General features: G+C 35.0%; 1 protein-coding gene across 8 annotated transcripts in view; it reads left to right on the forward strand.

Annotated features, from left to right (window-relative positions):
• Positions 1-27,699, forward strand: part of EXOC1 (exocyst complex component 1) — a 67,107-nt gene that overhangs the window by 15,895 nt on the left and 23,513 nt on the right. For 2 of the 8 annotated variants that reach the window (XM_072775115.1, XM_072775117.1), the window contains exons 3-12: positions 1,501-1,631; positions 4,351-4,510; positions 7,798-7,818; positions 9,273-9,460; positions 11,322-11,549; positions 11,753-11,885; positions 12,536-12,645; positions 13,412-13,465; positions 19,696-19,845; positions 25,712-25,817. In XM_072775115.1, the coding sequence (XP_072631216.1) occupies positions 1,501-1,631; positions 4,351-4,510; positions 7,798-7,818; positions 9,273-9,460; positions 11,322-11,549; positions 11,753-11,885; positions 12,536-12,645; positions 13,412-13,465; positions 19,696-19,845; positions 25,712-25,817 (1,281 nt within the window). The remainder of the gene's footprint in view (positions 1-1,500; positions 1,632-4,350; positions 4,511-7,797; positions 7,819-9,272; positions 9,461-11,321; positions 11,550-11,752; positions 11,886-12,535; positions 12,646-13,411; positions 13,466-19,695; positions 19,846-25,711; positions 25,818-27,699) is intronic. The other 6 variants (XM_072775119.1, XM_072775122.1, XM_072775116.1 and 3 more) reach the window with 3 other exon arrangements.

The following is a 27,699-nucleotide window of genomic DNA, read 5'->3' on the forward strand; positions in this document are numbered from 1 at the left end:
AAAGAAAGGAAAAAAAGCGGTGGGGGAAGGAAATCAAAAAGCAAAACAAAACAAAACAACAACAACAAAAAAAAAAGAAAAAAGAGAAAAAAAGAACCACGGGGGAGTATCTTCTGATTCTGTGTACTTTAAGTCCTTTGGCTTCCTCTGGAACTTGTCCCTCTAGCTGGTCTTCTGGGGGAGGGGCCTGTTGTGCTGATTTTCAGGTGTTAGCACTTGGGGTAGCTGCTCTGCCCCCTGCCTGGTGCAGGGCTCAGTGGGGGGTGTTTACCCGTGAGGCCCCTGGAGGAATAGCCCCAGTGGCGGGGTCAGCTCTGGAAACCTGGATTCAGCCCCCTCCGGAGCTCTCCGTCTGCAGGGCCTGGAGACTCCGGGGCGGGGCCGCTGATCTGCTCAGCTCGGGGCAGGAGCGTCCTTTCTGTCCTGGGCCCTCCCTGCCTCTGCCTGTCCCGGGGGAGGCTGGATCCTGGACTGTGTCCCGGCGCCCTGTGCTCCGGGGCCTGCGCTGTTTGATTCGCTCCCGGCCGCGCAGCCCCCTCCGCGGAGCTGCTGCCCGAGCCCCCCGCCCCCCCCGCCCCCCCCGCCCCCCCCCGCCCCTGCCCCAGCTGCTCCTGGAACTGCGCAGCCCCCTCAGCATGGAGCCTCTTCCTCCGCCCGAGCGCCTCCGAGCTGCTCCCGCCCCGCAGCCCCCTCCGCGGAGCCGCCCCCGAGCCCCCCCCCGAGCTGCTCCCACCCCGCAGCCCCCTCCGTGGAGCCGCCGCCTGAGCCCCCCCGAGCTGCTCCGGGTCCCGCCGAGCGTGCTGCAGCCCTTAGGGAGCTCGGGGCACTCTCCTGGGTGTGCAGTTGCTCTGTTACTGTCCCAGGGAGCCCGAGGGCATCCTCGCCCTCCTGGGGTCTTGCTCCAACTCCCTGCGAGCCCCTTTCCGCCCGGGAATGTTGGTGCAGCTCCTGTTTGCTCTCCTGTCCTGGGGACACTCGCCCAGGCCTCAGCCCGGCTCCTCGTGGGGCTCCTTCCCCTTGGATACCTTTTGTTTCTTTATTTCTTTTTTCCCGTCTTCCTACCTTGATAGAAGCGCGAACTCTTCACACTGTAGCATTCCAGGTGTTCTCTCTTTAATTCTCAGGCCGAATTCATAGATTTTCAGGATAATTTGAAGGTTTTCTAGGTAATTTGGTGGAGACAGGTGATTTGGAGACCCTACTCTTCCGCCATCTTGCCCCCCCCTCCCCCAGTCTTTAGAGTTGTTTTCATCGACCTCATACAATTCTTTCAGAACTGGTCTGAAGTTTTACTTCCCAAGGAACCTGCCTCTGACCCAGTTGTCCGATTTATGTTCCCTTTGATGCTCTGTGCATTCCTCAATCATAACACATATTAGGAAATACTACTCCTGTTCTAAATCATGTACAGGCACCTGACAAGGACACTTGCCATGAGTGGATGAATGGATGAAGAATAAGTGAGTAATATTCCTAATGAAAGTGTGTTTTACTCAACAGTGACAACTGAACGCCCTGTGCAGGTGAAGATGGTCAAAGTCAAGAAATCTGATAAAGGAGATTTCTACAAAAGGCAGATTGCTTGGCTCCTTCGAGACCTTGCTGTGGTAGATGCCAAAGATGCTATTAAAGTATGTTTTTCTTAGTTCTTTGACCTGTCTTCAGAAAGTGTCTTTCATTTTATAACATGATATTATATCTTTTAAGATCTAAACTTTTTACTATATAATTCTCTGCTTTACCAACTAACCAAGAATTAGTCTAAAGTGTATTATTAAACCTTCTATTCTCCCACTCTTAAATCTCAAGCTACTAAAATAAATCTGTATGTGTGTTTGTTTCATTGTTTTGGGGGTTTTTTTTGAGCCATAGTTATGTTTGTGCACAAGTTATGTACATTAGAGCAAAATAACTCTATATTTCTGTATTTAGGTTGGGTATATTTTGTATAAAATCCTTATACATATTTTAAAGTATTATGAGTAGTTTTTTTTTTAAACCTTCATTGTTTTGGTAAAACCTGGTTCAAAATCATGTGCAATACTCTAACCAAAGTGAGTCTTCCTTAGTTTGTCTTCACAAATGAATGTAGAATCATCAGCTAAGGCAACCAGGCTGGCCTGTTGAGGCCATGGTTTCATATTTGTGGCTCAAGTAAAGGAAGTGATGGTGAGTTACACACCTTATTTTAAGGAACTTAAAGAATAAGATATAAGAATGTAAATATTACAGTTTTCACTGAAGCCACACTCCAACTTGAAGGAGGTTGAATAATGTAGTAATCATGTTAAAGGACCACGTTTATTTCTGACAAGTCAAGGCTTTTCACAGCAATACCCTTTTTTCAAAGAAATGAAGTAGAGATCCTCTGGTGAAATTAGCTGCTCCTTCCCCTTAGCCTCTCTAACGCTGCCCCTCTCCTTCCTCCACAGGCATGTTTTGCATCACACCCATTGGTGATAGGGCTGATAGCAAGGTTTGCATTACCTAACTGCAAGGACCCTTTGATTTAACCCTTCAAGTCTCACACGTTTATTTAAAAGGCACAAAGAAGTAAAAGCTACCTCTGTAGAGCATCCAATAAAGTAGAAGTCTGACTTTACCCTGACCCTGGTACAGACCTCTGGGGATCTGAAAGCTGGACAAAATGACAGGCAGTTGAGTAAAATATTTTCAAATGAAGCAAAAACAGCTTTGCACATCTAGAATATGCAATTCAGAATTCAGATTTTAACAAATGTAGAGAATGCCTTTCTCTGGGCATTCTGGGCCGTTGATTTATCCCTAAGGAGCACCCAAAACACTTTAATAAATTATTTAATAAATTCTGTTACCAGGGGAAAAGATCAAGAGTAGAGACTTTTTTGGTAGGTTTCTGTTTAAGAAAAAATACTGTAAGGGCTTTTTAGAAATGCATCTTTATTAAAGAGCCTTTCCCTTCAATAGTTTTGCACTTTATAACCCCATTGACTTGCATAATTCACTAACATTGCTGATGCTTATTTAAATGCTTTCTCACAGCTGACGCCTCATTGCTAGCTTTCTTAATGGATTTTTTTTCATATTATATAGGCACCTTGGCGTGTGTACACTATATATGGATATAAAACATAAAATTTTTATACATAGCCTAACATTAGCCATTTAGTGTCACACATTGATTTGTGTGAGTGTTGCCACTGGAGCACTCAGCTTCTTTTACGGCATTATGGGAAATATTCCCAAGGAAGAGATAATTTCCCATCAAGTTTTAGATTAGTTGCCAATACTTTTAGGTTTTTTTATATGTAATAATGCAATTACCTCTTTATTGTAAATGCAGATTTTTAATCTTTTGATGTTTCTGTTCTGCTTATGAGCTAATTAGTAGTTCCATGCTACCATAATATGATTATTTTACCAGGTCAAGTCCTGATCCCTAAATTATCCCAGCTCTTTACAGTGAATGTCTGATATAATTTCCCTTACCCTTAAGGCATTCATTTACATTTTGTCCCCCCTAAATGATATTTTGAATTAATTGGATATATCATTAGCCTTTCATAGAACATTAAGAACGTTTGAATCTATTTTTAATTCCTTGGATGTGAAGAAAAGCATACATCCATAGGTTTTCATTTTTTAGATAGCAGTCAAGTGATCCTACATTCACGTAGGAAATATCATCCTGATATGAAATCACTGCTGCAGTGTGACTTAAGAGAAGCATACTGCACTTCTCCCACAGGTTGAGCTTCTTTGTCATTCAAAAGACAAGCATTTTTTAATTTGAGGCTAACCAGCATTTTTTATTTTTGAGGCACCTTTAATCATTCTCTGATTTCAGAATTGAAAACAGAATCAGTCCCTGCTTTCACTTCATTTGTTCTTGGAAACTACACTAGGATGTAGATTGTATTTTTTTCTCATATGTTATAATAAGAAGCTTACTAAGGAGTTAGTGCATTATCAAAGAAGATGTATAACTTTAAAACCCCATAGGCAATTTAAAAAGAAAAATTAGGTCCACATCAAAACTGGAGACCATTGTCATCTTAGAGACCAGGAAGCTGGGACACAAAGCTTTTACCTAGATATCCTATACTTCTACTCATATACTTAAGGGACATAGGAAGGAAATTACTGAAACATTGTGGTTTTTTTTTTAATCCAGCTTCTTTTGGGAGATAAAGTTTTTCCTGTATATTGAATTCTCGAACCATTCTCTGTAAGTCATTTAGCTGATTTTTAGTGGGTTTTTTTTTTTTAAGAACAGCTTCAACTTCTTTTCATTTTATTGAAATATAGACTTCATAATAATGAAAAAGGGATAAGATCAAAAACAGTATCTTTTGTATATTTTTATTTCAGGAAAATCCTGAATTTGATTTACATTTTGAAAAAATATATAAATGGGTTGCCAGCAGCACTGCTGAAAAGAATGCATTTATTTCATGCATTTGGAAATTGAATCAGCGATATCTCCGGAAGAAAATTGATTTTGTCAATGTTAGTTCACAGCTCCTGGAAGGTAAAGTTAAATAAAAATGCTAATGTAAAATCAAGTATATCTAAAGTGAATATATAATTTGACATTACTCAAAATGATTAGAACACTGATTCACCTTATATTGCAAAGGAGTTGAAAAGTAATTTTTCTTAATGTAGGACTGATACTCGTTCGTTATGGAAATTGATATATTAAATAAATAAAAATTACTTATAAACTTAATCCTCAGGGATGATTGCTGTTAATGTTTTGTTAGATAGTTCTCTAGTATTTTTTTCTATGCATATTTAAATCCCGTAAAAAATAAATTCACATTCTGTTTTCTAACATACTTTTTCTTATAATGAACATTTTTCATGTTATTAAATACTTACCCTAACATTTTTAGTGGTACCATAGTATTTCTTTTTTTTTTTAAGATTTTATTTATTTATTCATGAGAGACACACAGAGAGAATAAGAGGCAGAGACACAGGCAGAGGGAGAAGCAGGCTCCATGCAGGGAGCCCGACGTGGGTCTCGATCCCAGGTCTCCAGGATCACACCCCCTGGGCTGCAGGTGGCGCTAAACCACTGCGCCACCAGGACTGCCCAGTACCATAGTATTCCATTATATGAATATACCTTAATTTGTTTAACTAATCATTTATTTTAAAATTTCCAATCTTTACCTATTTTAAATAATTTTGACATGAATATCCTTGTGGTTGTATTTTTGTACAGAGTGTAAGTATAGTGGTTAAGAACATCAGGTCAGACTGTTTAAGTTCAAATCTTGGCTTTGTCACTTACCAGCTATATGACCTTGAGTGATTCTATGTTTCAGTTTTCTTTATCTCAGAAATAGAGATAATTAGTAGTATCCACTCCATAGGGTTGTTGTGAGGACAATTAAATTAAATATGAATGTAACAAGAACAATGCCAGGTGTATAGTAAGTACTTAATAAATATTAGCTCTTATTATATTATCAGAATAAAATCTTTAGATGTGAAGTTAAATAAGATATTTGTGATCAGTGTACCTTCAGGGATGTTACTATGGATTATTTTGTGTTACAAGATGAAAACTACTGTTATTCATTAAAAATATACAATGGGATTTTATTCTTTTAAAATTTCTTTTATGAAGACATAAATATTGTAAGAAAAATGGTCTGTATGCCTTGTGGATACACTTTGTGTTGTATTCTTGGTCCCAAAGAAAGCAGTTGAAATAAGAGCTAGTATGCAGATGAAGAGAGTTGTTGTTCCTCTTTATTAATTTAAAAAAAACAGATTTATTCCAAATAATATATATTAGAAAGAAAACTTAGATTTGTCCTAAGTTATATTGGCTTTTTTTTTTTTTAAGATCTTATTTATTTATTCATGAGAGAGACAGAGAGAAGCAGAAACATAGGCAGAGGGAGAGGCCGGCTCTTCGAGGGGAGCCAGATGTGGGACTCAATCTCTAGGCTCTGGGACCATGCCCTGAGCTGAAGGTAGACACTCAACTGTTGAGCCACCCAGGCGTTCCATATTATTAGCATTTTAAAATAGGAGCTTCATTTTGTTCGGTTGTAACGTCTGAAATAGCCAATATTCAACCATTTTGACCTATAAGAATGGCCATTTCAGATGCTTCAAGCTATTCATTTACTTAGCTACCTGACTCTGTCCTTTTTCTATTCTGTTTTACTTAATCCTTTTCTGTTTGCCTGTGAGTATTTCCCTCAATTATAGTATTCCTTCCCAACACTTAGTAGTTAGTAAACCGTTATTGGTTTCAGATTTGATGTTTGAAACTGGCAGAGGCAAGTCACATATGTCAGGCCCTGTGCCCCTCCCCTGAGTGAAGCCCTTGTGTAGGAGCTCTTGGGGTTGCCATGTCACTAACATTTTAGACCTCTTGGCAATTGAGTATGTTGAAGGAATGACCTTTAAGAAATTGATAGTAGTTTTTCATGCCTTGAATAGTGGTTTAATTTGTTTTGAATGGCTTTTATTTTATTTTACCATTTCAGTGTTGAACATTTTGATGAGGAAATGACAGCTATTCTGTTTTTAAATATGCATATATCCAGAGGTTACTTGTTGCCTACCATGTGTTTTAAACCAATACATTTCATTGAGTCAACAGAGTAGAAAAACTACATAGCCTACTTGATTTCCCTCCTTAAGAAATATTATTGGTAATCAGTGAGAAGAATTTTTAGAAATAAGTGTCTAGTTAAAAAAAGCATTTAATTTTTTAAGGCCTAAAGCAAAGTAGATATTTTCATGTTTACAAAAGTAATCCCTAATTCAGATCAATTTTAGGAATACTGTGAAGATCCTTAAGGATCTCACTTTGAAAATCATTTTCTATATATCAATAACTGTTGCTTCGGTTTAGTGGAGTTCAGAGAATAGTTTTATTAATGTCTGCAAACTTATTTTAATGTTTTAATGGATTTTGATATCATAGCTGTTGATTGACCTTAAAAAGATAATAAATATGTCTAAGCTTTAGGTGATGTTAAAAAATGAATAAGAAATTATCATCATCTACTTTTTTTTTTTAATCAACATCTACTTTTAAGATAAGTAAGATACTTCACTGTGAATGCTAACAGTGGCAACTCTAGTAGTTTTCATTGGGGTCAATTGAGTGTGCTAGTAAGTGGGGTTTCTCAGCAGAAGGTTTTTAAGGTTTTTTTTTTTTTTTTTTGGTTTTTAAGGTTTTTAAAGGAGGATTTTGTTAGCATTTGAAGTGAAGTCAAGTTTTTGTTTGGCTTTTTCTTTTTCATTCTTATAGCCAGGTTTTAAAAAAGAAATCTCTTACTTGAATCCTTAAAAGCCAGCTGGAACAGATACCTCATGTGTGTTTTTTAAAGTTGTTTTAATCTCGTCCTTTCTAACAGTGTTTTATGACTAATCTATTGTGAGATAGTGTCTGGGTAAAGTTTTGGGGCCTTGAGTGAAAATAACTAGACTAAATGCATGAGTCACAGCTGACCTAAAAATAATTCTCAGGAAGTGATCTATTTCCCAGTTTTCTCCAAGGACTAGTCAGTACTGTTTCTTAAAAGAAAGTAAAAATAGTAAGATACATGTATTTTTAGTCATTGTCAGAAAAAGAATAAGAGAATTAACTCTGGAAATTTAGTTTCGGTGGATCTTTCCACTTTGTAGTTGATTTGGACGTTATCTTTTAAACTTTGATGTACCAGAAGTTCAAATGAAATATGGGTAGTATTTAAAAATTTTAAATCTGTATACTTTTCTACCCAGCTAATATTCTTTGCTTACTTTCCTCTGCTTTTTTCATACCTTTTTACTCTCCAGAACTGCCTAAAGTTACAGAAGGTGCGTAACACCTTTTCTTCTTATTCTATTCCATATATTTTTTATTACTTGCCATTGTTATGTACTGTTGGTTGCATATTTTATGAAATTGTGCATAGGGACAAGTTTATTACCACAGAATCCATATAGTAATAAAATTAATGGTAAGATTAATTATTGACTTCCAGAGGACTGTTTCATGGAAGAGAAAATACTTCTGAAGAAGTTATGATCATATTTATTTATTTTAAATATCTGCTTGTGTAAGGAGCTGTACAGGATGATTTGGTCAGTCCCTGCCCCCTAGTGGCTAATGAACTGGCAGATATGACAATTTGACATTGCCACAGTGAGCTAAAATGGACTCGATCAAAAGACAGAGAGCTAGATGATGTCTGTGTAAAGAACTATCTATATATTGTAATCTGTAATTGCCTATACCAAAAGTTTTATTCCCCTCTTTTTCTTCCCGGGACATTATCTAAATCTGCCTAATTATCATTCTTAAGAATAAACCATTTATTGCTTTGACAATTTGTTTTATTCCTAGAACAAATTAAATATGTCAAGTCATGCTGAATGTAAATATTTCACCTTCATACAAAATAATGAATATTTAAAGTGTCCAGAGGTTATTATTTAAATCATGTCCCATTAAATTTATGAAAATCAATAACTTTATATATAGAGTTTCAGTTAGGGGGTAAAATTATTTTTTCCCTTTTACCTCTCCTAACCTCAAGCTTTATGTAAAATCCGACAAGCCAATTGTATTTTCTTAAAAACTTGAACTGAAGCGTTTGTCCAGCAGACACTTTACATTTGACTTCTTGATCTTTTGTTAAAAAGCATGAAGACCATTTAACTTTTTGTAATTTCAAACAGCCATGTTTTGTTGTTCTTGTTGCTATGGACTTGTTAAGAAAACTTTTATACCTGATCTTTAGAAATGTTATCAATACATGTGAAATTTTTTGAAACAAAGAAATGGAAAACTCATATAAAATTTTTAATACCCAAAATAAATTATGAATACATTTTTCATTTCAACTAAAAGTTATTAAAAAAAAAAGTAGGACAAAAAAGAACAGAAGAAAAATGTTACCTGGGGGAAAAAAAAGAAAGCAAATTATTTTTTATGTGTCCTAAATTCATAGTCCTTGTTTTGTTTCTGCTTTTGTATTTGTTTTTGTAGTTTAATTATGTTTTGGGAAATTGTCCAAAGTCTGTTTTAACACTTATAAGTAAGTGAATTAGACTGCATGCTTTGTATTTGTTATACTAAATGTTACAGTAAATATAATAACATATAAAGTTTTTCACAAAAATAAGGGTTTTTTTATATTCTGAATCATTCTTTCCTATTTTTCAGCCACTAAATGTGACCTGTACTTATAACTAGTCAGTTATAAGTCCCGTGTTATTGTCCTTCCTACTTTTTTACTCCTTTCTTTTTAATTTTTACCCTCTTTAAGAGTCTGTTCCAAGTGGAGAAAATCAGAGTGTGACAGGAGGTGATGAAGAAGTAGTAGATGTATACCAAGAGTTAAATGCAAGAGAAGAGCAGGACATTGAAATAATGATGGAAGGCTGTGAATGTGCAATTTCTAATGCTGAGGCCTTTGCAGAAAGGCTGTCCAGAGAGCTGCAGGTGCTAGATGGGGTAAGACCTTTTTATAACCTGTGAATGAATCATACATAGTAGATTGAAAAGACTGGTGATATTCAAGTTTTATTGCCTCAGCACCTAAGCCTTTATAATGTGATTCTTGCCATCTCTTTCTGTAAGCACATTACCAGATGCCGTATCTTTCACTGCTCTTGTTCAAAAGACAGAACCATTCCTTCTAATCGGGTCAGTGAAGGCAGTTTGCTGCAGTGGGGGACTTGGGGAGGTTCTTGACACGAAGTGATGGAAGTGAAAAGTAGCCAACCAGAAACCAGTTTGGGGATTGCTTCCCCTCAGCCCCTGAAATATCACAGGACAGTTCAGTGCAAAAGTTCACATCATTTTTGTGGTTTGAAAAAAAAATAGGTACAAATTAGAAATAGGAAAATTAGTTTGAAGTAAGTGAATTATTTACCCAGAAGGAGCAAAATAAGTGAAAACAAGGAGCCAGGGGAAAAGGATGTTTGGCTCCTCTGCTAAAATGTTTTGGGATGGCTCTTTTTCATTTGTACACAAGTTTCTGAGTCTATAAACTAAATGCACATCTTTAGAAAGTAAAAAGCTAATAGACACAGCTAAAAATAACACCACTAATGTGAGAAAAATCTATAACAAGAACATGTGCTATTTTTGTTTTGTTTAGACAAAGTAAACATTTAAGAAAAACCTTCAGAGAATGAGAAGTATTTTTAAAGACTTAAAGAATTTGGTATTTTATACATGAAAGGTACAGAATTTATGAAGTTGAACTCAGGCCCAGAGATTATACAAATAGTCCAAGTTTATAAGTTTATAAAACTCACTGGAAGCTAAGTCTAAAAGAAACTTCAAGATGTTAAGGTGGAAATTGTCCTGACAGGGTTGAACCCCACGTCTTCTACTGAAGAGATCTATTTAATGACCCTGAGCCCTGCTGACTCTTACCATTGGGCTGTACTTACAGTTGAGTTATTCTGAATAGCATATAAAATATGTGTGAAATTACAGTATCAACTGTCCAATGAAATTCTTTTCATTCCTGGTCCAAGTTTTTTCCTCATACCCAGTTACCTGCCTTCTTTTTTTTTTTTAGTTACCTGCCTTCTTAGTGTGGCTTAGTGGTTTATATTTTCTTTTGTAATTAATATTGCATATTTGTTACAAGTTATCATGTTGCTTCCCAGTTTTATTTTGGATTTGACAGCTTCCATATTTCAGGAAATTTAGAATCAATAGTCAGAATCACTTAGAAAACAATGATAAGGGGATGGTGGTTTGTTCCTGTTTTGCCTGGAAAAAAACATACAGTAGTTGCAAATGAAAAAGAAAAGAAAGAAGACAAAAGAAGGAGCTATCTTATGGATATATAGTCTGTGCTCATGTGGTCATGGCTCTTCCACATCCTGTAAGTACCAATTGTACTACAGTTATGAATTAGTTCAGTGTATCCTTCAAAGACTGGTATATCACTGCTACCCTCTTGACTAAGGTATTACACAGGTGATTATGCTTTTTTTTAAGCCTTTTACAAAAACGTAAGTATAGAAAATTTTTATAGCTGGTAGAATTGGAGGTGTCAGAAATGGTAATATGTCAACACCAGTGATACAATGTGGGGCAGAACCCTACTTGTACAATCTGGGGAAATATAAAATACTAAGAAATGGTCCCTAACCTTGATAGAGAGGCAAGTGTATCTTCTTGAAACACTGTGTAAAAAGGGAACATAAAGATAGAGTGATACACTAAAATAAATATGTAGATGCATATCAATCTTTGTTACTCACCTGTCAAAGGGATTTAGCAATATTTCATCTTATGCTTCTTTTATACATTTAAATAATATGAAGAGTTACTCTTGTTTTTCACTTTGTAGGCCAACATCCAATCAATCATGGCCTCTGAAAAGCAAGTGAACATTCTGATGAAGTTGCTGGATGAGGCTCTAAAGGAGGTAGATCAGATTGAGTTGAAACTGAGCAGTTATGAGGAAATGCTCCAAAGTGTAAAGGAACAAATGGATCAGATCTCTGAAAGCAACCACCTAATTCATCTTAGTAACACTAATAATGTAAAACTCCTCTCTGAAATAGAGTTTCTCGTGGTAAGTATTTTGTAAATTGCCACCTCCAACAAAAACCAAAAAAATCTAATAATATATAAAATCCTATTGTAAACATTTATCAATTTCCTTATGAGAGTAAGATTTAAAATAATTCCAAAGACCTTATGATAGGCTTGAGTAGCATGTTACTTGTAAATTTCCTGAAATCACATGTGCAAATGGTATATTTATATATATTCTAGAACCACATGGACCTGGCCAAAGGTCATATAAAGGCCCTTCAGGAAGGAGATCTTGCTTCTTCTAGAGGCATTGAAGCCTGTACCAATGCCGCTGATGCCCTTCTGCAGTGCATGAATGTAGCTCTTCGTCCAGGTATGTTCATTAGAAATGATAAAATCTGACCAAGGATCTGAGACTAAGCCTGTAATTTGCTATAAAGCTTTTAACAAGAAATAACGTGGGGCAAGTGGTTTAAGGTGACTGTAGTATTAGGTCCTCAAACTAGTTTCACTTCTTTCCGAACATGCTTCTTTTGGCACTAAGAACTTTTTCATTTCAGTTCCTATGACTGATCATCAGTGACTCTAGTTAACACCATGATTTTTCTTTAGTACTATGCACAGACCTTGCACAAAGTCAGTGTTTTGATTAGACCAGAGAGCTGAGGTTCTGTTAGGTCAGTCATTCCAAAAACTTGAGTTTGCTCAGAATCATGGAGAGGGTTTGTTAAAACACATATTGCTGAGCCTCACCTCCAGATTCAGTAGGTCTGGGCCAAAGCTCTAGTATCCACATTTCCAACAGTTTCCAGATAATGCTGAGGCAGGACCACACTTTGAGAACCATTGTGTTCTACCATTTTCTTCTCTTGCTTACCTTTTTTATAAAGCAAATGAATAAATCAATAAAACTTTGGGTTCTTCAAAACTGAATGAAATATGGATACTATTATAAATGTATTCATTGAAGATCAGAGAAATCCTTTTACCTATTAAATCAGTCAAGAAACGTTCTGGTTTCAGGCCATGACATGCTGCTGGCAGTCAAACAGCAGCAGCAGCGTTTCAGTGATTTGCGTGAGCAGTTTGCCCGGAGACTGGCCAGTCACCTCAACAATGTTTTTGTTCAGCAGGTAATTTTATTTCATTAATAAAAGTGGCATGTTTCTGTAGCTTTTTTATATATTACTTTAAACTTAAATTTCCACAAAAATTGTAATGTGTTTAATTGGGACCACAGTATATTCCTTCACACATTTATCCAGTTTTGAGATTTTTAAGTATTTACTCATAGATGTGTGTTGGCCCTCAACTGCTTCCTTAGTTAGGCAGTCTAGTTCCTTGCAGCTAAAACTGTCTGATTCTAGAAATCAAATAAATCAAATAATTATGCTTACTTATTAAATATACCATTTATATGTTCTTTATTTATAAAAGTACATCCAAACTTGTTACATATTTGCTACTTGGCCTATTTTATTTTTCAATATTTCGAGATGAGAACCAGAACTTGATTCAATATTTTAAATGTTTCATTGGCTGTATGTATTTTCATATGAGAAAAATAAGTATCACTCAGTTGTTAAGTTCTATTTGATTTAATTTTATATAAACCCTTTGTCTACATTTTTATATGGAAAAGGAGGTTGATAGCTTAGGTTGTGGCAATAATATTAATAATATTAAGAGTACTTTAGCAGGACTTGAATAGAAGGTATTTTAATCTGGCATAAGGATTAGGTTTCTTATGCTTTTCATCTCTTATTAAGGTTATTGAACAAAAAAAACTGCGAAATTTCGTTCATCAAGAAATGCTGTCTGAAACATTGAATTCTTATTTTGTTTTCGCTTTGCAGTATTCTAAAACAATTGTATTTACTATATTTTATTTCCAATTAGTTTACTCAGGCCCTCCTTCAACTCTATAACAGGTCCTACTTTCTTTCGGTGCCTGTGAGTACATCAAATTTGGCTCAAGCTTCTCTGATTTTTTTTTTTTTTTTTTTTTTGGTCTATAAAGTTTGCTAAACTTAACAGCAGCAGAATCTTTATAGATTATAACTTTACTGACTTAAGCTGCCTGTTAACCATATTTATAGCAGTTTTTTAATGTCCCATAGCAAAAAGGTTATTTTGGCCAAAAAGGCATTTCATGTCCTCTGCTTGCCTCTCTCTTCCTGTCGTTCTTTCACTCACTCCTTCATTTATTTAGAAACATTTTACCACGTGATTGGGATGCATACCACCCATTTTCTTAGGCTAGGTGAGGAGCTGATCCTGTCCTCCAGTGCCTCACAGTCTAGGAGAGGGAGGTAGATATACTTAGGAAGGGTAAATATTATCATAGTGGTCACATGCGCGAACATAAAGGAAGACCATCTTAGCTGAGGGTGTGAGGGAGACACTGGGGAAGACTCTCTTTACGTTTCACTTGACCTGAAAAATATCAAGAAAAAAGTAAAACTAGAAGTCACATAGGTAATACTAATCACATTTTTCTTACATTAGTACTTCAGTGATAGCTATGTCTGCCCAATTCTGTAGTTTTAAAAAATGACATTGTTGATAGTTATCCACATTTGTAGATGGCATTGAAATGTTGGAATGTTACTGTAGGTAAACAGTAGTCCTTTCTGCACCCTTCATTGTTTGTTGTAACATGCAGTTAATTTATGATTTTGCTTCCTTGCCTTGGAAACTAATGGCTTTGTTTACTATGAATGCTTCCAGTTCTGAAAATCTAATACGTATTGTTAAATGTGAGTGATGCATGTTAAAATCCAGAATGTTGCAACAACCTAGGATGTGCTGAAGAAAGTGGGAGAGAGTGTCTCAAGTACAGAAAAGAGATTGTCCCCCTTGGGTTCTGCAGAGACCTCATAATTCTGTCATTGTCTCTTGCAATATGCTGAGATCTGATTATGCACTGAACTAAAAGTACAATTGGAAAAAACTGAAATTGTAGGGGTTTTGCTATATGCTTAAGTTTGGGAATTTTTCTTTCAACATATATTTATAGAAACATCATAAAATAAAGCCTATAAAATATACCACCAGTATTCAGTTCATTTCACAAAAATTGTTTCTTTAAGAATGTTTTACAATTTCCTAAACATAGGTTAATGATCTGTATTTAAAAGCTGAGAAATAATTGATTATTTACGATCAATTTTTGTGATGTTTGTTGGAACTTTGCTCAGACTTTCTTTTTTAAGACAATAAAAATAAACATGTCATAATACAGAATCTTGAGAATTTACCCAACATTTGAAATGAGTGTATCATTTCTGTTGGAAAATTGGTTAAAGTGGTTAAGAGTACAAGGGACTATGGTGGAGCCAAACTTCCTGGAATCAAAACCCTGACTCTCCTACCTCCTAGATGGGTGACCTTTAACATGTTAATTAACCTCTTTGTGCCACAAATTCTAGTAACATATACACTAATGAAAATTTATGATGCATTTAGTTTATAGAAAATGTGTCTCTCTTAGATTAATTTGGACAAAACCTGCCATATTATTTTTAAATTATGTTAATCATAGTTTTGCTATTTTTTAAAGATTGATTGATTGATTGATTGATTGATTGATGAGAGAAAAAGAGAAAGTGCCCAGGAAGTGAGAGGGAGAGAGAATCTGAAGCAGATTCCATGCTGAGCACAGAGCCTGCCTTGGGACTTGATTGCACAACTGCAAGATCATGATCCCAGCTGAAACCAAAGAGTTGGATGCTTAACAGACAGAGCCACCCAGGCACCTGAGTTTTTCTATTTTTGAAATAAGGAGAAAAGTGCTTTGCAAGGTTATTGTGAACATTAGAATCTATACCTATAGAAAGAGAGAGCATGTCAAGCATAACAACATTCAGTAGATTGTTGTTACTTATTACTTATAATAAGAAATTTTATTTTTTTAATTTAAATTCCATTTAATTAACATGTATTATTAGTTTCAGAAGTTGAATTTAGTTATTCATCAGTTGCATATAACCCCAGTGTTCATTCCATCAAGGGCCCTCCTTTATGCCCATCACCCAGTTACTCCGTCCCCCACCCACCTTCCCTCCAGCAACCCTCAGTTGTTTCCTATAGTTTAGATACAATAAGAAACTTTAAACAATGTCTTATTTTTTTTAATATATAACGAATAAGGTGTGCACATGAGAGGTCTAGAAGTGACAGTAGCCTATATTAGTGATTGAATTAAACAGTTTAAATGCTTAATTTTCCTATTTTTATAGTTATTTTAGAACCAATTTCTCTAAATTTTCTGTTAGCACTAATCACATTTAATATCTTAATAGTAATGATTTGAAGGTAATGATGTTCTTCATAGAAGAAGGCAGTTTTTCAGGTGATAGTGATCTTAAAATGCTATTTGCAAAAGAAAGTTTTGAATAATAACATATATGAAAGAGCTTTATAAACTGTAAAATCCTTTACTTTTTTTTTTTTAATTTTTTTTTGAACATTTTAATTTATTTATGACAGTCACAGAGAGAGAGAGAGGCAGGGACATAGGCAGAGGGAGAAGCAGGCTCCATGCACCGAGAGCCCGACGTGGGATTCGATCCTGGGTCTCCAGGATCGCGCCCTGGGCCAAAGGCAGGCGCCAAACCGCTGCGCCCCCCAGGGATCCCTGTAAAATCCTTGACAAACAGTAATTACTTCTTCCATTTTTGGGGGAGGGGAAGGTTTTTAATTGAAGAACTTTCCTGACAATTAAATAATATAACTTAACACGTAATGGCATGAGTAAACAGTTGCAGAAGAACATAAATGATAATTTTGAGTCTTGAAACATTGAAAAAAATTAATGAGAAAGATTGGGATGATAAAAGATGTCTAATACTATATTAATAGAATTTTAAAAATCAGCCTTTGGCAACTATCATGAGAGATGAGGTATAGTCTAGTGGTAATAACTGTTTTTTAAAAAATTGTTAATTTTGTTCACATCTATTGTTAGTCTTTACTTCACAAAAAAACATGTGACCAGGCATTTTAAATATGTGAATAGTTACATTTTTCAAAACTGTATCTCTTAGTCCACAATGATTCTTTTGGGAGGTGTGATTGTTTTATATTTTTTTTGATTGTTTTATATTTAATCAGCCATCCAAAAAAGAATGTTCACACAGATACATGTTCCCTATGCAGAACTCTTGGGGTCAATTATGTTTTTAGAATTTTTCAGACTTTAGTAAAGTAATATAGTGCATATACTATAGTACTTTCTCTCCAAGAGAGTCTAGAACACGGCCTGTGATTAAGCACACAATATTCCTACAGCAAAAAAATACGAATAGTCATTCCAAACACTATAAATAGCCTCATGTCAGTTCAGGTCAAGTTTTACCATTAAAATAGATTTGGCACCAAATTTAAATGGAGTTTTTAGAGCTTTTTGTATTTTAGAATTGCAGAAAAGGATTACCTTGTATATAACATGTATAATAGCTGTGAACTTGTGTTACCTCACCCTTTCTGATTCTTATTTTGAATTGGTTAGCCTAATTTTCTGATACTTTTCTGCTATCTCTGGCCCAATTTCCTAAGTAGATATCAATAATCTTAATCAAGTGATATCAGTAATCTTAATTTTAAATCATCCTTAATCTTAGAAATATATTGATAGTTCTATTGATTGGTTTTATATGGAATTTCTGTATAATGGATCCTTATTTTTTTATTATCTCCATTTTAAACTGGGGATGTAATCTTACAGGAAGAAGAAAATTCAACAGGCTGATTTGAAAACTTTAATGAAGAAGGAACTCAAATTATGATGGTTTTAGTACTTCACATGTCTTAGACTCCTATCTTTCTTGCTTTGTAATTCCTAGAGAATTCTTCATGTCCATAGATCAGGAATTTTTTCTGCATACTCCGTGGTTAAAAGAAATTGTTAGAGCACCATGCCTAAGTTTTATTGTGACTACTGCGACACATACCTCATCCATGACTCTCCATCTGTGAGAAAGACACACTGCAGTGGTAGGAAACACAAAGAGAATGTAAAAGCCTACTATCAGAAATAAATGGAAGAGCAGGCTCAGAGCCTAATGGACAAAACAACCACTGCATTTCAACAAGGAAAGATCCCTCCTACTCCATCCTCTGTTCCTCCTCCTGCAGGGGCAGTGATCCCACCTCCCCCTAGGCTCCCGGGCCCTCCTCGCCCTGGTATGATGCCAGCCCCCCATATGGGGGGCCCTCCCATGATGCCAATGATGGGCCCTCCTCCTCCTGGGATGATGCCACCTGTGGGAGGCCACATGCCAGTGATGCCTGGGCCCCAATGATGAGACCTCCTGCCCGTCCCATGATGGTGCCCACTCGGCCAGGAATGACTCGACCACACAGATAAGGAGAGACAGGAACCTCTTTATATTCATTTTATATTACTTGTTCTACTTCACCAGGAGATCATGGTGCTGTGACTCTGGGTGTTTTCTAACAGCATGACAAGGAAGACTTGCTTCCCCTTCCTATCAAAGAATAGTTTTTGCAGGGGAGTAGTGGGACCAAAAAAAGGGGGGGGGCAATTTTCATTTGTATTGTGAAATGTGAAAATAAAATTGTCAACTGCTTTAGTTTAAAAAAAAGAAATTGTTTAAAAAATTCATGACCACTATCTTATTTTGTGTATGTAGTAAAACATATAAATTAGAGGAAAGAAACTCTTAAATTAAAAGAATTTAAATTCAGGGGCACCTGAGTGGCTCAATCTGTTAAGGTCTGACTCATGATTTCAGCTCAGGTAGACATCTCAGGATCATGAGATAGAGTGCCACATCGGGCTCTGTGCTCAGCATTTGTGCTTGAGATTATCTCTCTCCCTCTCCCTCTGCCCATCACCCCATGCACTCTCTCTCTCTCTCTTTTTAAATAAATAAAATCTTTAAAAAGTAAACATAGATAAAAGAATTTAAATTCAGGATATTTGTAAACTAATTTATGTCAGCTAATATAACACATATATAATCAGATTTCGGTAACTTTCCTAGAAAATGAGTTAACCAGCCCCAAAACTCAATCACTGTATCATTTTAATAGAATGCTAAAAAATAACTTCTGACTGGGCAAATTAGATTGAGTCAGAATGACATTGAATAAATCTATCTTGTTTTTTCCTTCCTTATTCTTGGGAACTTATGTTTTCAAAGGGAATCTACTCCTTTAGTCTTTCAATCTTCATCTCTTAGACACTGGCTTTGATTTCCATGACAAATATTGACCAAGTAGTAGAGAAAGAGAGCTAAATTGTTTCCAAAGAGAGCTGGGAAGATTTTTATTGTGTTTGTTTGTTTGTTTGTTTGTTTGTTTAGAAACCAATAATTAGTAGGCATTTGCAATTTTTCAGTCTAGCTAAATGATTTTATTAGATATGTTTTTAAAAGAAAATAGAAGGGAGACTCGACTGAGGTTCCAGTTCTGACATCCGGAGTGACCTGAATAAATCACTTAACCATTTAAGTTTCAGTTTCTTCTAGAAAATAAGGTCATTGGATCAGATGGTCTTCCAGACTTAATTTTTCAAAACAAAACTCAGGATGCATCATCTGAGACTGACTCATAATTTATTTATTTACATAAAAGTTTTGTCAGCATTTTAAAATAAAATCATATGTAGTTATTTAACAATTGACTAGAAAAACTAAAATTACATTATTATTAAAGATTATCCAGGAAAGCCCCGGATATCATCATCTGCAGTGCTTCTCAGTTCTAAAATTCTGTATCCTATATGTCTTTATTATTTTAAATATTGTAAACTAATGGAAATACCATAGATATAGACAATACATTTTGAATGACTTCTATATTTGCTGTGTTTCTCAGTACAGTTGTATCATGAGGTTTATTTACTTAGTAAGTTGTAAAATAATATGGTGTGGGAGAAACAAGTTTGATTAAAACATTCATTGTCAATGCCTTTAGAAGATGAAATGAGTAGTTGATTTATCAGAGTGCCATTCTTGCATGTTTCTGATTATTTTATGGTGATGGGGTTCAGTAGATTTATACAGGATGATAAAGAAGACAAGTAAGTACTCAGTTTTTATCTTTCTATCTTCTTTTGCTTTTCTTTGACTGTATTTGGTCATTGTTAAGAGTTTTCAATTATAGCATGTTTCTTTTACTGTCAATGTGTTTATTTACTTATTTACTCACTGTAGGGTCATGATCAGAGTTCAACTCTTGCTCAGCACTCTGTTGAACTGGCTTTACCCAATCATCATCCATTTCATAGAGACTTGCTTCGATATGCCAAGTTGATGGAGTGGCTAAAGAGTACAGATTATGGAAAATACGAGGGACTAACAAAGGTATGAGTTTGATATCAGTTACTCACTGAATATGGCACATAAGCTTCTAGAATCGAGAGGTCGTGTATTTAGTTCTCCAAGTGACATTTGAAGTACTGTAGTACCTTCTTAGCAAAGCAGAAATTAATTGAATTTCTGAGTGCTCATTAACCAGGCACAACATTTATTTTATTTGCTTCAGTAAAGAAGAACTAAATTTTGAACTTCAGTTTAATACAGTGATAGGCCTTAAGCTTCATTCAATTTAATTAAATGCAATAATTATTTCCTGAGTTTCTTAATATGCAATAGAAACTAGAGACTATGAAGATGTATAAGTGAGGTGTTTGCCCTCTAAGATTTGATAATCTGTTTAATTAAGCCAGTGCAGAGTGCCTCTTTATTAAGCATTTCACTATTCCAGGCACACAGGGCCTAACAAACAAGCCCAACTTCTAAAGAGCCTTACATAATAACTGGGAAGAACAGTTATACTTAAAATAATCAGCAAAAAATTAAGTGCTAAACTGAAAATTAGTTTAAATGCATGTCAGTTTAAAAAAGAGAAATCTCCATCCTAAAGCCATGGGGGGAAACTTCATGGCAGAAATTGGACTTGAACTAAGTTTTGAATAATGAATGGGATTAGATAAACCAGAAAAAGGAGAAAGAGCATTCCAGGGATGAGGAACAAGGCATGCAGACAACAGTGGGAAAATACGCCCTTTTGTCAGGACAATGAGGATGCAAGCCTATGAAGCAGAAATTTCATATTCTGGAAGCAGAGAAGAATTTTGTTGAAAAGATGAGCCATGAGACGTAACAGCATTGCTCCTCATACATGGAAACAGACTAATTGAGGCAAATTAATTAAGAACCTAGTATAATAATTCGGATGAAATGAACTCTGAACCAGGAAGATAGTGGTTGGAACAGAGAATAGAAACCAAAAGAGAGAAAAAAAAATTTAAAAAAGAAAAGAAACCAAAAGAGAGACTCCAAGGATAGAAGAGACAGGATAATGCCAAACTTTGTAGGCTTGGAGACTAGAAGAGCAGTGCCAGAAACATCAGCAATTGGAGAAGATGAGTCATTCATTTATATATGAATTGAGCACCTGTTATGTTTTAAGTCATTCATTCATGTATGAAGTGAACCTGTTATGTTCTAAGTGCTAGAGATACAGCACTGAAGGAACGGGCAAAATGCTTGCCTTGTGCATTGTTTTGGTGGAGAAAGACCGACCAAAAAGCCAGTTGTATAGTATGTCAGAATGTTCTGCTGAGTGCTTTGGAGAAAATAAAGCAGGGAATGCTGGGACTGGGGGAAGGCTATAGTTTCAAATAAGACATCATGAGTAGAAAACATCTGAGCATAGATTTTTAAAATGAGCAAGAGTAAGGGGTGTCTGGCTGGCTCGGTTGGTAGAACATTTGACTCCTGATCTTGGAGTTGTGATTTTGAGCCTCATGTTGGGTATAGAGATTACTTAAAAATAAAATCTTAAAAAAAAAAAAAAAAAGGATGAGCAGTGGGAGTTTCTTGGGGAAAGCTTTCCAGGCATAATACAGGTGATCTCTGGCAAGAGAGCATGCAACAAGAGCATGCCTGTTGTACTGGAGAGCAGCAGCAAGGAAGGCAGAGTGGTTGGAGCACAGAGGACCAGGGACAGGACCTTAGAAGGAAGGTAGGAGAGGAAAAGTGGGGAAGGGACCATATACCATGGTAAGGATGTGACTTTTACTGTGAAGGAGATGGGAGAGGGGGTTTTGGTGGGCTTTGAGCAGTTCAATGACGTGATCTGATTTAGCTCTAATAAATGGCCATTGTGGCAGGGAGCCATGGATACAATACTTTTCTGGCATTTCTCTTGTGACCTTTAGTATTGGAATTGATCATGTCACTTAGAGAGCTAAAGAATTGCTACCTAATTCAAATATATAAATAGCTATATTTATATATTGGACATAAGAGCAGTTACTTAAAAATCTGAAATACCCTTGAAAAACATGTAAAATCTTTTAAGTTTTTATGAATTTGGAGTTAAAAATTAAATAATGCATGTTATTTTAATAATTGGTAATAATTTAATTATGCAGAAAATATAACTTTAAAAGATGTTCTGGAATTGGAAAGAGTGATGTGTTATATTTCTTGGAATGGGAACAAGAATATTGAGATTGTTAATATAAAAGCTCTTCCCTTCAACCCATGTACTTATGATCAAAAATTTCCTATCATAATTTAGCAAAATCATCTTATTTTTTGCTAGCAAAAATTTTTCCTAGTTTTATTCCAAAAGTGATGCTCTCTTTCAGAGTGTTTTATAATTAAGATTATTCTCTCAGGAAGCTAATGTTTATACATGAACCCACTTTATCTTCATACTTACTGAAATAATTATTATAACTTCCTCTTGTGTTAGGCTCATGCTTCATCAGAAGGCAGAGGATTAGGTAGAAATTTATGAGAACTATGATGGTAATAAAAAAGCAGATTGTACATTCCTATCAGTGTATCACTATGAACATGTTTGGCAAAAGGACATTCTTACTTATCAGTATATGTTTTTTCTTCAAAAGTGCCTTTGTTCACTTAAAGTGAGATCTGGCTCCCTTAACTTCCAAACTGAGATCATAAGAAAGGGGACCTAGACCTTGGTAAAATAAATAATGTTTTTAAAGTATAATTTTAAAAATGCTTTTCAAAAAGACTATAAGTATCCCTAGGTGTTTATATACATCTTTTCTGGCCAGCTATTTTAGGTAAGATTACTTTTGTTCCTCAGAATTAGTCTTTTAAGTATTCTGCAACTCTACTGTTGTGTTATATTTTGTTTTGTTTTGTTTTCATTCAACAGAATTCTGATTTGGAGATATCTTAAGGAAAAATATTTACAGTACTGGAGTTCTTTGCCTTTTGAAGTTTTAGGAGGATTAATATTTTGAATAATTAAACATTATTATATCTCCTTAAGAGTTTTGTGCCAACAAGTGCTTTGTCCCCTAGTGAATATTCAAATAAGTAAAGTAATCAATAAGCTTTTTGCCTAATTGTGTTCTCAGTGAGTATTATTGCTCTATCTTTATATATAATGCAGTATTCATGAATGTAATTTAAGTGAAGAAACAAGATGATGGCCAACCTAGCAATGATTTATGGAATCATTCTCTGCTCACAGTATAGTTTTGATTGACAATATTAATGAGCCTTTTTAAATGAAATTGACTTTTTTCCCAGCAATGTTACTGGATCCTGTGGTTTGAACTTTTGACAGTTTTACCTCATAATCTAATTTGGTTGCTGAAGTTTTCAAAAACAGGAATTTTATTAAAAAGGAAGAAGGAAGAGAGGAATGAAAGAAGGAAAGAAAGAATGAAACAGACTAAGCAGAGCTTCTTTAGTAAGAAATAATAATTAAATGCAGACACTGTTTGCACTTGGTTGGGTGTACACAGCTCTCTGGCAGGAAAGAAAAGAAAAGCCTGTTTCCTGTTCTTTAAGGGATAAGAATCACTGGGCACTGCCCCAGCTCTGCTTAGGGCTGAATCTAAGCAAAGTCCTGATTTTTAGTATACATAATTAGAGTTTTTGGAAAATAACTCAGCTGCCAAAATTCCTTCCTGCCCAGGACTACAACCCCTGTCTGTGGCTCTGGTTATCCATGTAGGGCAGTCAATAATAGACATGGTCCATCCATACTTGGGAAGGAAATGCGCTTTCCTCTCCTAATAATCTCCTGAGGTTGACAGTCTTAAAGATTATTCAGACATGTTCTGTCAACCTCAGTTCTATTTTGTATGGAATTTACCTGTTTGTGCTGTTTGTGTAAAGTAAAAATAAAATACAGAGATCTCTGTAAGACCATACATGTAAAGTAAAAAAGACTGCCTGAGACAACAATATTTAAACTCATGGATAGTTAAATGTTGAATGATTTGAGTAGAAACCACTGATGAAGATTTCACAAATTGTGTGAAGCTGATTTCCTGTTTGTCAGCTATTTACTGATTTGCAGTGATTAATATTTTTATGAGAATTTAAACTTGAAAAAATGAGACAACCCAATGAAATAGGAATTAATTTTAAGGTATATTTTCATTTATATTTGCTTTTAAACTTATACAATGTTCATGGGAAAGAATTGCCCATTTGACTATATTTTCTTACAGAGACAATGTGGGAAATATATATATATGGCCTACAAATTGAAAAACCAAGGATTTATATGTTTCATCCAAATACTATTTTATAAGGATATACCTATAAACTAAGAAAATCAGTAGTAAACTATGAGTCAGTATACAAATTATTCACATAATATATATCTTTTGAAAGGTTCACCTGATATTTAAAGTGACATAAACCTGCTCTAAAATGGAATGTATTAATTTGAAATAATAAAGGAAGCTGAGGCTTAGAGTCCATAATAAATTCAAAAGAATAGCCAAGTATAGTTTTTCTGCTGTGGATTTATGTAAATTTAGTCAAACTGTGTATGGCATTTAACTCTTAGGACTTGGAAAAATATATGGTCTCTCCCACTTTTGAAAAATCCTTCCTGAGAGCATAAAATATTTTTATGTGATAATAAGCAGATAGGATGAGTTTGTATGCTAAATTATAGATGTTTCCATTTGAGGTAGAATAAATCAAATTTGTTTTTTAAAAAATAATTGTAAAAGCTATAAAATATATTAGTTATAATTAGATTCTTATTGAAAATAATATATTTTGGTATACCTAAAATACCCTAAGCTTATTGACAGTTTATTGGAAATAACCTATTTTGATATACCTTAGTACACTAAGTTGATAGGGGACACTAAAACTGAATGTACTCCTTTGCTGCCATTGACACTGTCTGTTAGTATGATTGTTTTTAAAAGCAACATGGCGGGGATCCCTGGGTGGCGCAGCTGTTTGGCGCCTGCCTTTGGCCCAGGGCGTGATCCTGGAGACCCGGGATCGAATCCCACATTGGGCCTCCGGTGCATGGAGCCTGCTTCTCCCTCTGCCTGTGTCTTTGCCTCTCTCTCTCTCTCTCTCTCTCTCTCTCTGACTATCATAAATAAATAAAAAAATAAAATAAAATAAAATAAAATAAAATAAAATAAAATAAAATAAAATAAAATAAAATAATAAAAGCAACATGGCAGTAGGGAGGAATAATTAAAAAGATTGCCATGTTCTTTGGCCCAGTATTTTCACCCTTAGGAAATTATTCTCAAGAAACAATTCATTAAAGATGAACAGCTTTGGGGCACCTGGGTGGCTTGTTAATTGTCTGCCTTTGGCTCAGGTCGTGATCCTAGGGTGCTGGAATCTGCTCCAGACCAGCTCCCTGCTCAGCAGGAAAGTCTGCTTCTCCCTCTCCTCCTCCTCTTTCTTTCTCAAATAAATAAAATCTTAAAAAAAAAAAAAAAAAAAAAAAGATGAAAAGCTTATCATAACATTGTCTATCATAGCAAAACATTGAAACCACTTAAGTGGCCTGAGCTGGGGGATTGGTTTACTGAATTGCAGTACATCAACAAAGCATAACACTGTATAGTCATTAAAGTGTGAAATGGGAGAAACCTGATTACTCTGACCCAGATATCCTGTACATTATGATTGCAACTCGAAAATACGTGAAAGATAATACATAAAAATGAAAATATAAGTGTGATTATGTTTGGCTTCATAGTTTTGTAAATTGCTGTTTTTTTTTTTTTTGATGCCTGTTCAATTTTTTTTTAAGACAGAAAACAGCTGACTTTTTATATTCTATGAAACACATCAGAAGTTTAGACCACAAAATTTAAAGCAAGCACGAAGGATTTGGGGGGACAGAATTGTTACATTTGTTTTATTAGTAAGAAGTACCTGTTACTTTTATTTTAAGAATTACATGGATTATTTATCACGACTATATGAGAGAGAAATTAAAGATTTCTTTGAAGTTGCAAAGATCAAGATGACTGGCACAACTAAAGAAAGCAAGAAGTTTGGTAAGCTTAGACACCTCAGCTCATTGTTTTCTAGTCCATTAAAAGTGGTTTTATTTATGACTAATAATTCTGAGACTTTTTAGAGCAAGGTGGAAGAAGATACAGTAGAATTGATGAAAAAGTAAGTCTAATGCATTGGATGGATTTATAGTTATTTCGCAGAACAAATATATCTGTAGATACGGCTTTTACTAAAATTCTGTAGTATATGAATCTGATGGCAATTGTATATTCATCCCATAAATGGAAGGATCTATTCATAGGAAAAGCAGTTGACAAGAAAACGAAGTACAATCTGGTAGACAAAGTATTAGGCTAAGAGACACTTTGAGAGTTCAGTTTCCAACTTCCTAAAAGGCCTTTTTAAACAGTTGGTGGCAAGTCATTGATCTCTTAAGTCATTGCTCTTTACAGGGAAATGAAAGTGATTCCTGGCTTCTTACTTCTCACTGGCTATTTTGAATCAAAAAGAAAGTTTGTGTTTCCTCCCCTCATTAAGGGGTTATAAAATGTCACCCAAATTTCTGTGATTATACCTTATTTTTCCAAAAAGGTATTTTTCAAGCATGTTATTTTTTTGTTGCTTTTAAATGTGTTAAGTGGACAGAAACATGATTTGAAAAGATAACCAGTGAAAGTATCAAGTTGCCAGGAAGGGGATTTGCCGAGGCCACATTCTGCTCTTGCATGTACCCATCTCTGGAGTTCCTTTTGGATGAGTTCTGTGCCTATTCAAGTCAAAACCTGGCCTTAAATGGCTACAATGTGTACTGAGTGTGTCTGCATAGTTCCCCTTTAGAATAATGAGTTTAGCATTTGCTTGTTGAAAGGAGCCTATGCCCTGAGCAACTTCTGGTAATCAGGAAACAAGACTGAAATTGATAGCACATCTTTCCATTCTTTCCCTTTAGGACAGAGAAGACTGTCTTTAGTGGGTAATTATTTAGTAATTCATTGTTGTTGTTTTTTAATTCAACTCTAATATATTGATTATACTAGTCCAGATTGTTGAAATGTTTTGAATCTGTGTACAAATATGTTAACACTTAGGTAAAGATACTGATAATAATCTTGGGACCATAGGCTTTTGGAAACAGAAATGCTAACTCATCCTAAAGGTTAATTGTTCTTAAACAGCACTGTGTTTATATCCTTGTTAATGTTTCACTGTGGATATGTTATGCTTTTTTTTAGTAAGCAGCATATTAATTGAGTTACATGTTTAATGTTTTCATTTAGTATATTTGTCATCACTTGTTAGTGAACCATTTTATTTTGAGAGAACTCTTCTAGAGTATATGAAAACTGGAGGTAAAAAGGACATCTTTCAAAAAATTATTTCCTTAGGAGGTTATTAATCCCAGTATCATAATAGTTTATCAAGCCTGAGGTTCAGTTGAAATAAATGACATAACAAGAATGTAATTTAAAACAAGTATAATAGTATCTTAATGGTATCATTGCATTAACCTGAAAATTAAATTTTCTTTTTCTTCCCCTTGAGAAGTTTTTAAATTATCTCATTTAAAATATTTTTAAATTAGAAGTTTAGAAGGCACTTTTATAGTTTTAAAATAGCATTAAAATCACATTTCTTCTTATGTATCAAATAATAACAAGAGAGTAATTTGTGATGCGTGGTGGCACTAGAAAATCATAATTTCAGTTATTTTGATATCATCAGCTACAAGAGAAGAAAAGCTAAATAATAAACAATTCAGAGGACAAGTTAAATACAGATGACTCAAATTCTAAATACGGTAGAATGAAAAAATTTTTAAATCTCTTTTCAGTTATTCAAATTGTGTTTAAATTAATTTTTAATAGACATTATAATTAAAATAGAAACCTGAAATTTTGGAAAGATAATTTGTCAACCAAA

The sequence above is a fragment of the Canis lupus genome, chromosome 14 (genome assembly GCF_048164855.1).
Source record: "Canis lupus baileyi chromosome 14, mCanLup2.hap1, whole genome shotgun sequence".
NCBI classification, from domain to species: Eukaryota; Metazoa; Chordata; class Mammalia; order Carnivora; family Canidae; genus Canis; species Canis lupus.